Consider the following 13,590-nt stretch of genomic DNA (forward strand, 5'->3'; position numbering starts at 1 on the left):
ACAGGGTTTCTCTCTGTAGCCCTGGCTGTCCTCAAACTCACAGAAATCCACCTGCCTCTGCCTCCCTGAGTGCTGGGATTAATGAAATGTGTCTTTCACCACACCCAGCTTACCCTATCCTTTTCTTTCTTTTCTTTTCTTTTCTTTTTTTTGTTTTTTTGTTTTGTTTTGTTTTTCGAGACAGGATCTCTCTGTGTAGCCTTGACTGTCCTGGACTCGCTTTGTAGACCAGGCTGGCCTTGAATTCACAGAGATCCACCTGCCTCTGCCTCCCAAACCCTGGCCTTTTCAAGGTGAGAGTGTGTGTTCTCTCCCCCTCTCTCCCCTCCTCCCTTCTTTGCTCCACTGTTCTCACTACTTTTGCGCATGGGCTTCTGCATTGCCGTTGCTGTAGTGACTTCTCTGGGCCTTCAAAGATGAGCATATTTTGTGAGAGCTCCCACACCAGTGGAAGAAGGGCTACCAGAGGGTTGTCGGGTAAGGAGGCTTGGAACTAGGCGACTTGTGTTTAGACTCAGGATCTGTAAGTACAACTATGCCACTGTGAGTTGTATGCCTCACTTTCCTGTGTGCTTATCTGTGAAGTTATACTTATCTTCCAACAGAGTGGAGAAATTTATAATTATTTTTATTTATTTCGAGACAAGGCCCTACTATGTAGCCCTGGCTGGCCTAAAACTCACCATGTAGACCAAATTCCAGAGATCCACCTCCATCTGCCTCCCAAGAAAAACTTATAATTAGAATAGATGCAAAAATGTTTAGCAAACTGTTTGGCACCTGGGAAAATAGACAATAAATTATTGTTTCTGGCATGTAAACACGAGGCGCAGAGGAAGGATAAACAGATGTGACCTAAGGGGTTGTAGAAGCGTAGAGCGAGTATCTAACTCTGTCTGGATAAGATCAGGCTCTGGACTCCGAGTGCACGCCTTTGATCCCAGCATTAGGGAAGCAGAGGCAGGTGGATCTCTGTAAGTTCAAGACCAGCCTGGTCTACAAATTGAGTCCAGGACAGCCAAGGCTACACAGGGAAATCCAGTTTTGAAACCACCCCTCCCCCCAAAAAAGGTCCTGAACCTTCAGTGGATAGGAAGAAGTCTGAAGAAGAACACCATGGAGGCGTTCTCCAGGCAATGCGGACGCCAGCGCTCCACACAGCAGAGCTGAGTTTCCCAGCTCCTAAGCCCAGGCCCATAGATGCTACTACCATCTATGGTTTAAGTTCTGTGCATTTGTGTTTGTACATCTGTGTTCATTTCTGTCACGTGAATTGACCATAATTTACTTGAACATTTAGCTATTTTTCGATAGCTATGTAGTATTTCTTCTTTTGGTCTTTACGCCTCAGTCATCAAAAAAGCACTAAGATTTGATTTTTTGGTTTTTGGTTTTGTTTTTTTGTTTTGTTTTGTTTTTTGAGGCAGGGTTTCTCTGTGCATCCTCGGCTGTCCTGGACTCACTTTGTAGACCAGGCTGACCTCTGAACTTACTGGGATCCTCTGTGTTGGCCTCTGCCTCTGCCTCCCGAGTGCTGGGATTCAAGGCAAGCACTACCACGCCTAGCTGCACTAGGATTAGAAAGTAACTTTTTTTTATTTAAAAAGTACATTTCAGATCTGGGCAAAGTGATCCCAGCACTTGCGGAGGTAGAAGCAATGGATCTCTAGGAGTTCAAGGCCAGCCTAGTCTACAAAGCAAATGCAGAACAGCCAAGGCTTCATCGCAGAGAAAGCTTATCTCAAAGAACCAAAATTTTTTTTTTAATTTTAAAAAGGAAAAGAAAAATTACACTTCAGGATGGCATCCCAGTACTTAGGAGGCAAAGGCAGGCAGAGCTCTTCCAGTTTGAGGTGAGTGTGGTTTATATAGGGAGTTCCAGGCCAGCCAGAGATACATAGCGAGACTCTGCCTCAGAAAAACAAAACAAAACAAAACAAACAAACATTTGAGATTGGAGGTGTAGCCAGTTGCTAGAATGTTTGCCTAGTATATACAAAACCCTGGGTTTCATCCCAGAGTTGCACAAATCAGAGCTGCTGATGCGTGTCTGCAATTCAGCATTTGAGATGTAGACGCAGGAGGATGAGAAGTTCAAGGTCATCTTCAGTTACATAGCAAGTTCAGGCCAGCTAAGGATACATGAGACCCTGTTACAACAGACAAAAACAAACAAAAATGACCTTTCAGGACTGGTGAGATGGAGCAGTGCGTAAAAGAGCTTGCCACAGTGCCCTATGACCTGAAGTGGATCGCTGGGGCGTCCAGAAGTTGTTCTGGGACCTTCACACATGCTTGCATCATGTACCCACTCACATACATACGAAATACATAAACAAATAAATACTGTAAAGAATAACCATTCCATTGAGCGCAACCATTTCTCAACACAGCACCCACACCTCCACATTAGCATTTGGTGTTTCCATCTTTAGTCAGACATTCTTTCACTGATTTGTTTGTTGCAAAAGGGTCTCACACTGTAGCCCAGGCTTCCTTGGAACTCACTGTGTCGCCAAGACTAGCCTCAAGTTTCCAGCAAGCCTCCCGTTTCAGCTTCCCCTGTGCTGGGGTTCCAGTCACTAGCCACCCCACCCTGTCTGTTGTTGTTTTTAATAGTTTTACTATTGCTCATATGACTGTTCATATCCTGCATTTTTTGGTTTACTAATGCAGCCATAGGCATTTTTACTAGAATGTTGTCATAATAGATACTGATTTTAAATGAGGTAAAAATAGCCCTATTAAGCCAGGTGTGGTGGCACACACCTGTAATCCGAGCACTAGGGGAGGCAGAGGCAGGTGGATCTCTGTGAGTTCAAGGACAGCTTGGTCTACAAAGTGAGTCCAGGCCACCAAAGGCTACACAGAGAAACCCTGTCTTGAAAAACCAAAAACCAAACCAAAACAAAACCAAAATCTTATGGTTTTGAGATAGGGGTCTCACTATATAGCTCAGGCTGACCTTGCTCCTGCCTCAACTTTCCATGTTCTGGGATTATGGGTGGGGCAATTATCCTTGCAGAAATAGTCTTCTTTAGGAAAATCCTTTCTTTCCTTTTTAAAAATCTCAACCAGAATAAAATCTTTAAAAAGGTCCAAATTTCCTGCCATGCTGTCTCAAGGCCATGTAGGACTCAGAGATGGTCACTCTGGGCATTTTAATGAGCTTTCCCAGAGTCCTTCATGCAAATAGCGTACACAGCCTGCTTCTTTCCCCAGGGCTGAGAATAAAATCAGGGCTTTACACATGCTAGGCAAATACTCAACCACTATTTCACCTCAGACTTCTTTAAGTTGAAAAGTTGTATTAGGTAGTTGTTTGTTTGGGTTTTTTTTTTTTTTTTTTTTTTTTGTTTTTTTTTTTGTTTTGTTTTGTTTTTTTTGAGCCAGGGTTTCTCTGTGTAGCCCTGGCTGTCCTGGACTCGCTTTGTAGACCAGGCGGGCCTCAAACTCACCACCATCTGCCTCTGCCTCCATAAGTGCTGGTTTTGCAGGGATGAACCACTGTGCTCAGCTTATATTAGGTTATTTACAACCTGTTTTTCATGTAATTATACAGCGTAGTTAGTGTTTCAACGCAGTAAGCACTGCCGTGCAGAACAGTGTCTGAGTGCTTCACAGATTCAGGTGGGCGTGTCAACTTTGTTACCATATATGGCTGTGTGCTTATTTTCTCTGTGTGTCTTTGTATACTTCTCTATCATGTGGATTGTCCACAGTTTACTGGAATGTTTAGCTATTTTTAGGTGCTGAAGGGTTTCTTCCTTTGCTTTTGCTGCCATAAATAACAAAACATTAAAATTTCAGGCACACGGATTTTTCTTCTTCATAGTTTGAAGAATTTCCTGGAGTGGAAAGGGGGAGGGGTAATCACAAAGGTTTTTTTCTACTGACTCAGATATTTTCAGCAGTACATCAGTTGTCCCCTCCCCCATCCCTCCCCACTCTCCACCCCACCCCCTCCTGCAAGGTGAGGCAAGAGTCTTAGAGGCTGTTTTCTGTAAGAAATGGCAGCAGAGGGACTAACTCAGAAGGCAGGGCAGAGGGGGCAGAATAAGTACAGACAGGGGTGGCAAACAGGAAAGTGACCAGACACAACCATTTTTCTAAACAATGTTCCATTCAGAAGAGTACTGTGTGATCCTCGTAGGGAAGCCAGACCTGGGGCAGGCATGCACCAAAGGTATAGAGAACGTGAGTGTGGGGGCCTACGTTCTATTCCCACCACTGCAAAAGCAAACGAACTTTCCTCCAAGTTCTAAGAGTATTTGCACTCCGTTCATCCATGCATTTATTCATTAGAGACAGGGTCTTGCTTTGTAGCCCATGCGGGCCTGAATCTCCCTCCAGGTCTCTGTTCTCAGCCTCTCTATGTGGCCAGGCAGTGGTAGTGCACACCTTTAATCCCAGCACTCCAGAGGCAGAGCCAGGTGGATCTCTGTGAGTTCGAGGGCCAGCCTGATCTACAGATTGATTCCAGGACAGCCAGCATACACACAGAGAAACCCTGTCTCAAAACAAAAACAAAAACAAAACAGTTTCTCTATGTGTTTCAGGCATGTATTAATAGTGAATTCCATGTCAGCCCAGCTGGAGGATGGGGGAGGCATTGTTGAGAGACAGAGAAGGAGGGAGGAAGGTGGGAGAAAGCGAGCGAGCACTTAGACACTTCTGGGATGAATCGGTCTTGTTTATATAATTTTTGGGTTAAATAATTAATTTCTCTGCCAGCGAGCTCACTCCAGTTCCTCCAAGTGCTCACGGTTTCGCTTTCCTAAGGAAAGATGCCCAGAAGGAGTCAAACTCTTCCTCCTCTCCAACCTGCAGCTTGGAGTGGCAGTGGCTCTGAGAGGAGAGGCGAGGGTAGGCTGCTGGGGAGACAGCTCCTGAGACCAGCCAAGTAGGAGTCTGGCCAGGGAGGGACTGGCCAAGGATATGGCTAATGCCCGGTTGCCCTCTTCGGTGCCAGAGCCCATAGCCACTGCCCAGCAAGAGGAGGCCATGGGAAAAGGCTGCCAGCTACCCTCAGCCCTCTGCGCTCTTTAATCAGCATTCCTCCAAACCTCAGTGCCTACAAAGATTAAGCACTGCTGCAAGGTCTCAAGCCTAGGGGAATGAAACCCATAGCCTTGGGATAAAACTGGCCTGGCATTCTTCTCTTTATGGCCTTGTACAATGGGTACTGGAGGCCATACTAAAAGTGACTGCTCTGCCCAAGGCTTGTTCAGTTTTGGCTTTTCTTCAAACCCATCTGAACTCAGGGGGTCCCACATATGGCCCCAGGAGTAACCCTCACGTGAGGCCTATAAGCTTGCACCACCCAGCCTGACTCAACTACAGCCTTTGCAAAAACTCTTACGGCCCCGTGACTCAGTTTCTCCGACTGCTCACGTGGGCAACAGCATGAGACACCAGAGTGGAATGCGGAGGGTGCCCCAGACAGCTTCTCTGCGGTGGGTGCGTGCTTTCAGGCGAGGCCACAGAGGCAAGAGTTGGTGCCACCCAGAGCATTCTTTCTGGCTTTGCCCTGCACTGGCCACCGCTGTGGGTGGCAATGATTCTGCCACGTGCACTGGCTGGACTGTAAGAGGGACACTGCCCAGTCCATTCAAAGGGCCTTCTGGGGAGACGGCGGGTGCCCTCGCCCGTTCCCAGGCCGGTTCCCAGTACCCGCAACCTGACGCAATCCGTCGCGCGCTTGCTGCATGCTGGTGCTAGAGAAACCTTCCCTGCCGTTGCATCACTCCATCTAGGTCTGCCACGGAGGAGGGGCCGAACCAATCAGCGGGAGCTTTGGGCCGGGGGGCGGGCTGCTCTGGTATCCATTTGGAGGGAGGCGCGGTTAACCAAGAAGCAAAATCCAAACGTGATTGGCCAAAACGAGATTGCCCCGCCCCAATCACCGCGCCAGCTGGAGGCAGCTGGAGGGTCCTCCCGGCCTCAGGGTTTAAAGAGCGCCTCCCGGGGAACCTTTCAGCTGGAGCGACCGATCGGTGCCAGGCCAGGTGTACGCGTCCGTCGGTCTTTCCGTGCCCGTGCCGGTGCCCGTGCCGGAGACCAGCCCCGGAGGCCGCCTGGGCCCGTCCCTGCGCCCGGCACCATGAAGCAGGAGTCCGCAGCCCAGAGCACCCCGCCTCCTTCACTGTCTCCTGCACCATCAGCGCCGCCCTCCTGGGAGGATGGTGACCCCCAGGCTCTGTGGATTTTCGGATATGGCTCCCTAGTGTGGAAACCGGACTTTGCCTACAGCGACAGCCGCGTGGGCTTCGTACGTGGCTATAGCCGCCGGTTTTGGCAGGGAGACACCTTCCATAGGGGCAGTGACAAGATGGTGAGCATCCTGCTGTGCCCAGAGGAGTGAGGTGGGGTTGGCAGGAGAGTGGGCACCCATGTCCTGGAATGGCAGAGACGCTGGGCTAACTGAGGGCAATGTGTATACCGGGTTTGTGGTTTAAATGTGTGTGTGCCTGGGGTTCGGGTTGGCGTTTGCACCTGTGGATTCTTGTGTTGATTACCGTCTGAGCTACCTGTTTGTCCACCCCACCCCCCCACCTTCTCTTCCCTCATCTGCCCATCACTCCTTGTTCATGTATTTGGATCACTGGATGAATGGCCTTCTCCGAGGCTTGGGGCTTGGCTGGCACTCTTGGCTGTTGACAGATAATTATTTTCTCCCTCCTCCATCTTTTTCTTTCTTTCTCTTCTTTTTCTTCTTCCTCTTCCTCCTCCTCTCCCTCTTCCTCTTCCTCCTCTTCTTTGCCTACGTCTTGCTCTGTAGCCTCAAATTTATGGCAAACCTCTTCCCCTCATGCTCTGGAGAGGCTGGGAGCACAAGGCTCAAGTCACAACAGGATTATAGCTCAGTCCTGTGGCCAGGTGTGGTGGTGCCAGCCTGCAGAGGCAGGCGGATCTTTGTGAGTTCGAGGCCAGCCTGGTCTACAAGATCAAGCCTAGATCAGCCAAGCCTACACAGAGAAACTCTGCCTTGAAAAACAAAACAAAAAGCTCAGTCTGTGTGTGTGTGTGGTGTGTGTGTGTGTGTGTGTGTGTTGCTTAATATTGGACCTAAGGCCTTGTCCATGATAGGCAAGCGCTTGACACTAAGGTACATTCACAGCCCTTTTGGAAGAGCTAATATCTAATTTTTTTTTTTAAATCTTGCTTCCCTCTTTAGCCTGGCCGAGTGGTGACCCTCCTTGAAGATCATGAGGTAAGTGCACAGTCAAGAAGGGAATCCTGGGATCCAGTATGTCAGGGTGAGGGAGGTCAGGGTGGTTCGGGGGGGGGGTGTTGGGGAGTGGGGGGAGGTGGGGTCAGAGTTCTTGGGTGGGACGGGTGCAAGTGTAGCCTAGCTCAGGGCTTCCTGGAGAAGCACCTGAAGGTCTTGTCAAGATGCAGGCCTGCATTTATCTTGGTAGAGTGAGGTGTGAGAATGCGGTGTCGCTCACATGACACCGTTAGTTCTGCGGTGAACTATATACATAGGCCTGCTGCTCTTCTGGGGCAAGGACACTTCTGTCAACCCTTAGGAAAAGTGACATTCCCAGGCATGGTGGCCCTTGCCTTTAGTCACAGCACATAGGAAGCAGAGGCAGATGGATCTTAGTGAGTTCAAAGTTATTCTCAGCTATGTACACAGTGCAGTACCAGCCTGTACTATAATGATACTTTGTCTCCAAAACAAAACAAAACAAAACCAAGGGAAATAGGGTGAGAAGTCTTGCTTCTGGGTGACTCAGCAGCCAGCCAACCACCTTAGTTTTGTTGGTTTTTTTGTTTTTGTTTTTTGTTTTTTTTTGGTTTTTCGAGACAGGGTTTCTCTGTGTAGCCTTGGCCGTCCTGGACTCACTTTGTAGACCAGGCTGGCCTCGAACTCACATCGATCCGCCTGCCTCTGCCTCCCGAGTGCTGGGATTAAAGGCGTGCGCCACCACGCCCGGCTGTTTTTTTTTTTAATCATGGAGAAATGATTCAGCAGGTAGAACCACTTTTTGCTTTAACAAAGGGCCTGGGTTTGGTTCCCAGCACCTACACAGTGGTTTCCTATCTGTGCCTCTATGTCCAGGGGATGGATCTGACTCTTCTAGCCTCCAAGGTCACCAGGTCACCAGGTACACGTGGCTAAGAAACATATATGCAGGCAAAGTACCCATACACAGAAACATTTTAAATTACAATTATTTGTGTGTGCGCACGCTCCTACGCATGCTATAGGTCACATGTGTAGGCAAGAGGAGCACATATGGAAGTAAATGCCTTCTTTCTAGTATGTATGTTTCAGGGATTGAATTTGGGGTGTCAAGGTATCAGGCACGGGTAGCAAGCACTTCTACTCCTTGAGTTATTTCCCTACTTCCCGCCTACTCCCCCCACCTCTTTTATAGAGCACAGTTGTAGAGTGTGCCTAAGGTAACATTCCAGAATGAAGGCGGGACCAACAGTGAGCACTGTGACTGACTGGAGGTGTCTCTGTTTTCTCCTAGGGCTGCACTTGGGGTGTGGCATACCAGGTTCGAGGGGAGCAGGTGAGCGAGGCGCTGAAGTACCTGAACGTGAGGGAAGCAGTACTTGGCGGCTACGACACTAAGGAAGTCACCTTTTATCCTCAAGATGCCCCTGACCAACCCCTCACAGCACTGGCCTATGTGGCCACCCCACAGAACCCTGGCTACCTGGGCCCTGCTCCAGAAGAGGCCATTGCCACACAGATCCTCGCCTGCCGAGGCTTCTCTGGTCACAACCTTGAGTATTTGCTGCGCTTGGCGGACTTCATGCAGCTCTGTGGGCCTCAGGCACAGGACGAGCACCTGGAAGCTATTGTGGACGCCGTAGGAGCCATGTTGCCTTGCTCTTACCTCACCAAGCAGCCCCTGGCCCTCATCTGAGGAGCCACGCCCCTGCAGGGAGTGTCCACGTGGATACTGTTGAACATCAACATGTAGTACTTGAGATAGACTTGATGGAGCTAGAGAAACTCGAAAAGGCATGGTGGGTGGCTGGGAACTTGGTGTCTCTTGCCTCTGCCTGTCTGCTAGCCTCCAACCCTTTCGTGACCGATCCTGACTTACTACTTGAAACCTTATTTATTGCACCATGTTGGTGTGGTGGGCAGGGCAGGTGGGGGACCTGCCCTGGATGTGGGCCCTGCTGTGCAGTGGCTCTGCCCTAGTCTTCTGGTACCTAACCAGAATCCCCCACCCACACACACACACCGCCCCCCCCCATTGCTGCTGCTAATTCTACACTACCCAGGCCTCCACATCCCCAGGGAGCCTGCAAGAGCCTTGATCCTCTGTCCACCCAGACTAACTATCAGCTGCCCATGTTGCTGCCGGCCTGCTGGATAAGGGGCAGCAGAGAAGGAGAGCGAAGCCCTTCAAGGACCAAGGTCCAGCATCCCTCTTCATTGCCCGGGGCCCCGGGATGGAGATGGATCTCATGTAGAGGCAAAGATGCTGAGACTGGACCTCTTTTCCCTTTCGTTTCATTTCCCTATCTGTCTGTCTGTCTGTCTGGATCACTCCTGTAAACCCGTTGGTCTATTCCTGGTTAACATCACTCCAGGTCCCTTCTCAGCCTGTCCCACACTGTTATCCATAAATAATCTTTAATTACCTTTGCCAGGCTATGGTTTGTCTTTGTACGGGGCTTGGGCAAGTGAGGGGTAAACTTTGGAAGGATCCCAAGAAGGGAAAAGGCTCTCTCCTCTCCTCTCCTCTCCTCTCCTCTCCTCTCCTCTGCCTTCTCCTAGAACCTAGGCAGTAATAGCAGGGCCCACTGTTTCCATGGGCACATTCCAGGGCTTGGTGTACACAAATAATGCCCCAAGCTCCACCTGAAAGCCTATGAACAGCAAACTTGCCTCTGCCCTGGGACCCTGTGCCTCACTCTCCCCACTTGTCCCAAGAAGGCTAGTTTGCTTGGAGCTCAGGCTAGACTTTCCTCCATCTTTAAGGCCCAGCCACTGCCTCTTTCTGAAAGTTAGTTCAGCCAGTTAAGATCATGGCTCCTTATTGAGGGGGCACTTGGGTTGGGTTATGGCGATGACAACTTCTTAGGCAATGCCAATAGAAGGGCCCTGTGGCCTGGAATTAATGTTCCTTTTATTCCCAGAGCCCCATTGGGATGTAGTGTTGGCTAGCCCTTCTGATCTGAACTGTCAGGACACCCACAATGGTCCTTTTCCTGTCTCATTTAACCCCTGCATGTCCCTAAGTGTTGCTTCTCATACCCTGGTTCCTGGGGTCAGGTCACAGCTCCCAGATTTCAACCCTAGGGAGTGGGTGGCCTCCTAGAGCCTGAACAGCAGGAGAGTAAGTCCAGCCTAGCCCCTCCCCTCACTGCCCAGTCCCAGGAAGGGAAACACTCAGAAGTGCTCAGCCCTGTAAGCTTTCTCCTTAGGGGATGCTCTCTGTGAGCAGTGGATGAGACAAGCTGGCTGGTATGTGTTGCTGCTGCTTGTGTAGCCAGTCCTCTGATGGATCTGGGTGTCCCCAGCAGGGTCAGCTCTGATGAGCTGGTAGGGCAGTGTGCCTGGGAAGTGTGCCATACTGCGTGGTGTGCCTATGTTTTGACAGCCTCGTGTCTTGGCCATTGATGGGAAAAGTGTGGACTATAGCCAGGTTCTTCTGGGAACCTGGACAGGACAACACAACAACAGGAGGCAAATGGTATCAGGTAGCTCTTGGTGGCCTTGCCCGGGGTCCCCTTGGGCGGAGCAGGAGCTCAGCCTGCCCTGGATTGGAAGGCATAGAGATGAGGTAGTGAAGGCTGCTTGGCAGCGCACACGGACCACCATTCTTTTTGTTGTTTTGGTGGTGGTAATGGGTGTTGACCTTAGGTACTTACGGCTCTTACACATACTAGACAAAGGGCTCTACCACTGGAGCACACTCTCACGTCCCGTTTATGTTTTGCTTTGAAAAGGATTTTAGACCAGGCATGGTGGCATATGCCTTTATTCCCAGCAGAGGCAGGCGGGTCTACAATGTCAGTTCAGGACAGCCAGGGCTACACAGAGAAACCCTGTCTCAATAACAAACAAACAAACAAACAAACAAAACCAAAACAGAAAAAAAGAAAAGGATCTTAGTAAGTTGCCCAAGCAGGCCTTGAACTTGCAATCCTCCTGTCTCAGACTCCAGAGTGTTAGGGATTGCAGGTCTACCCCACAAAGCAACACCTAAGCTTCCCGGTCTTCAAGCCATGGGCCATGCACAGTTTTAGGCATGTTGGGGGTACAGCATTTCACCCCCCACCCCACCCCCCCACCCACCCCCCGCCAAGGAATTTGGAGTCTAGAGGTGGTGACAATTTTGCATGATAATGTGATCACATAAACAGGTCCCCTGACTCAAGTCAGTGGACAGTCAGGGAAAGCTGTCTGGGTGACGGAGCTCCAAAAGGAACCTCTGGGCATAGTGATTCAGGGAATGCTGTGTGCCTGACGGGGAGATGAGGTCAGACGGGCTTGCACATAGAGGGAACTTGGGGCTAGACAGGTGGCAGCCCGGAGGCTGGCCAGTGAGGTGAGTTGTGCCAGGCTGTGGCGTTCCTCCGGAGTCAGCGGAGGGCCCTGGCAGGTTGTGAGCAGGAAAGGGATGTGCATGAGAAGGGACGCTGCCTTCCTGGTCAGATTGCTGGCTGGAGGTAAAGGTAGCAGGAGCCAAGGCAGCCACAGGGCCAACAGGGCTTGGTGCTAGGTTGCAGGAAGCAGAGAAAAGGACTGAAGACACAAAAGAGAAAGCTCATTTAAATGTAGACTCCATTTCCTCCCCTAACTCCCCCCCCTACACTGAGGGCCCCCCTCCCCTTTATGAGGAACCCCAGGAATGGGAAAAGGATGCTGGCAGTTCAGGAAACCACAAGGAGAGAAAAGCATACAGGAACTGAGGACATAAGAGACATCTGAGTCTCAAGACTCTTTAGAAACAAAACCTTGTTAAACACCACAAGAGTGGCTATAGAGCTGGGCAGTGGTGGTGCAGGCCTTTAATTCTTGCACTCTAGAGGCAGAGGCAGGAGGATCACTTATGACTTTGAGGCCAGCCTGATCTACAGATTGAGTTCCAGGTCAGCCAGGGCTCCACAGAGAAACCCTGTCTTAAAAAAACAAACAGGGTTGGAGAGACGGCTCAGGTGGTAAGACCATTGTCTGCTCTTCCGAAGGTCCCGAGTTCAATCCCCAGCAACCACATGGTGGTTCACAACCATCTATAATGAGATCTGGTGCCCTCTTCGGCATGCAGGCACACATGCAGATAGAGCACTCATACATAAAATAAGTAAATAAAATCTTTAAACAAACAAACAAGTGGCCCGGTGTGGTGGTGCACACCTCTAATTCCAGGCAGAGGCAGGTGGATCTCTGTGAGTTTGAGACCAGCCTGGTCTACAAAGCAAGTCTAGGACAGCCAAGGCTACACAGAGAAACCCTGTCTTGAAAAACCAATCAACCAACTAACCAAACCAAACCAACCAACCAACTAACCAAACCAAACCAACCAACCAACCAAGAAAATCCAAACAAACAAGGGGATATAGATACTAGAAATAGAAATTTGGGACCAGTGTTATGGCTCAGTGGGTAAAAGCACTTGCCATTTAAGCCTGATGACCTTAGTTCGGTCCCCTGAATCCATGCAAATATGAAAGGAGAGAGCTGACTAGGCAAAGCTGTCCTCTGATCTCCACACATGGACACACACACACCTCACAAAAATAACACACTTAAAAAGGAAACAGAAATTGAGAAGTTTAAAAATAGTTAAGTTAAAAATAAGAGCAAGAGAGCTGGGCATGGTGGCGCACAACTTTAATCCCAGCACTTGGGAGGCAGAGGCAGGCAGAGCTCTGTGAGTTTGAGGTGGGCCTGGTCTACAGGACTACAAGAGAAACCTTGTCACCCCCCCCCCTCCCAAAAAAAAAGAACAAGAATCCTGGAGAGATGGAGGCATAGGCACTGAACCTGTTGGTCTTGGAACTCACATGGTACACAAAGCCTGAACGTTTTCCTTTGGGTTTATTTGTTTGTTTGTTTTTATGTAGTGGTACACACCTTTTCCTCCCTCAACATAACATTTGTATTAATTATTTGGGGATTTTGTACAGTGCACTCCATCACACTCTCTTCCCTTTCTATCCAGGTCCATGCTCCCACCCTTGAGTCTTCCTCCCAGAAAACAAACAACAGAAAAACAGCCCAGCAAACTTGGCAGTGGTGGCACACACCTTTAATCCCAGCACTTAGGAGGTAGAGGTAGGCTGTAGCAGAATATTTGATCCCATTTGTGAATCCCGAGATTGTGAAACGTAAAAACCTGTTTCTTGTTTAGTGTGGTTGAGCCCTAGCACACACCTTTAATCCAAGAGCCATCTGTATACAAGATTAAATAAAGTTAACCCTAGGTCAAGAGGTGGGGGAAAAAACAAAAACAAAAACAAAATACCCGACAAGGAGTAAACAGAAAGGATGGGCTTTGAGTTGAAGGGTATTTAAAATAGTGTGAAGAGAAAGGGCTTTTGGCCTTTTCCATCTGGGATATGAGCAGAATAGAAGGAGCTTTTTCTTTCTGGGATATTTGGTGA

The 13,590-nt window shown here is 49.4% G+C and overlaps 1 protein-coding gene across 1 annotated transcript; it reads left to right on the forward strand.

Moving 5' to 3' along the window:
* Nucleotides 1-5,911: 5,911 nt before the first annotated feature.
* Nucleotides 5,912-9,443, forward strand: Chac1 (ChaC glutathione specific gamma-glutamylcyclotransferase 1). Its single transcript, XM_051144410.1, has 3 exons — nt 5,912-6,334; nt 7,178-7,213; nt 8,487-9,443. The coding sequence occupies exons 1-3, from the start codon at nt 6,104-6,106 to the stop codon at nt 8,886-8,888; spliced, it is 669 nt and encodes a 222-aa protein (XP_051000367.1). The 5' UTR covers nt 5,912-6,103; the 3' UTR covers nt 8,889-9,443.
* Nucleotides 9,444-13,590: the final 4,147 nt, after the last annotated feature.

Source organism: Acomys russatus, chromosome 4, assembly GCF_903995435.1.
Source record: "Acomys russatus chromosome 4, mAcoRus1.1, whole genome shotgun sequence".
Lineage (NCBI taxonomy): Eukaryota > Metazoa > Chordata > Mammalia > Rodentia > Muridae > Acomys > Acomys russatus.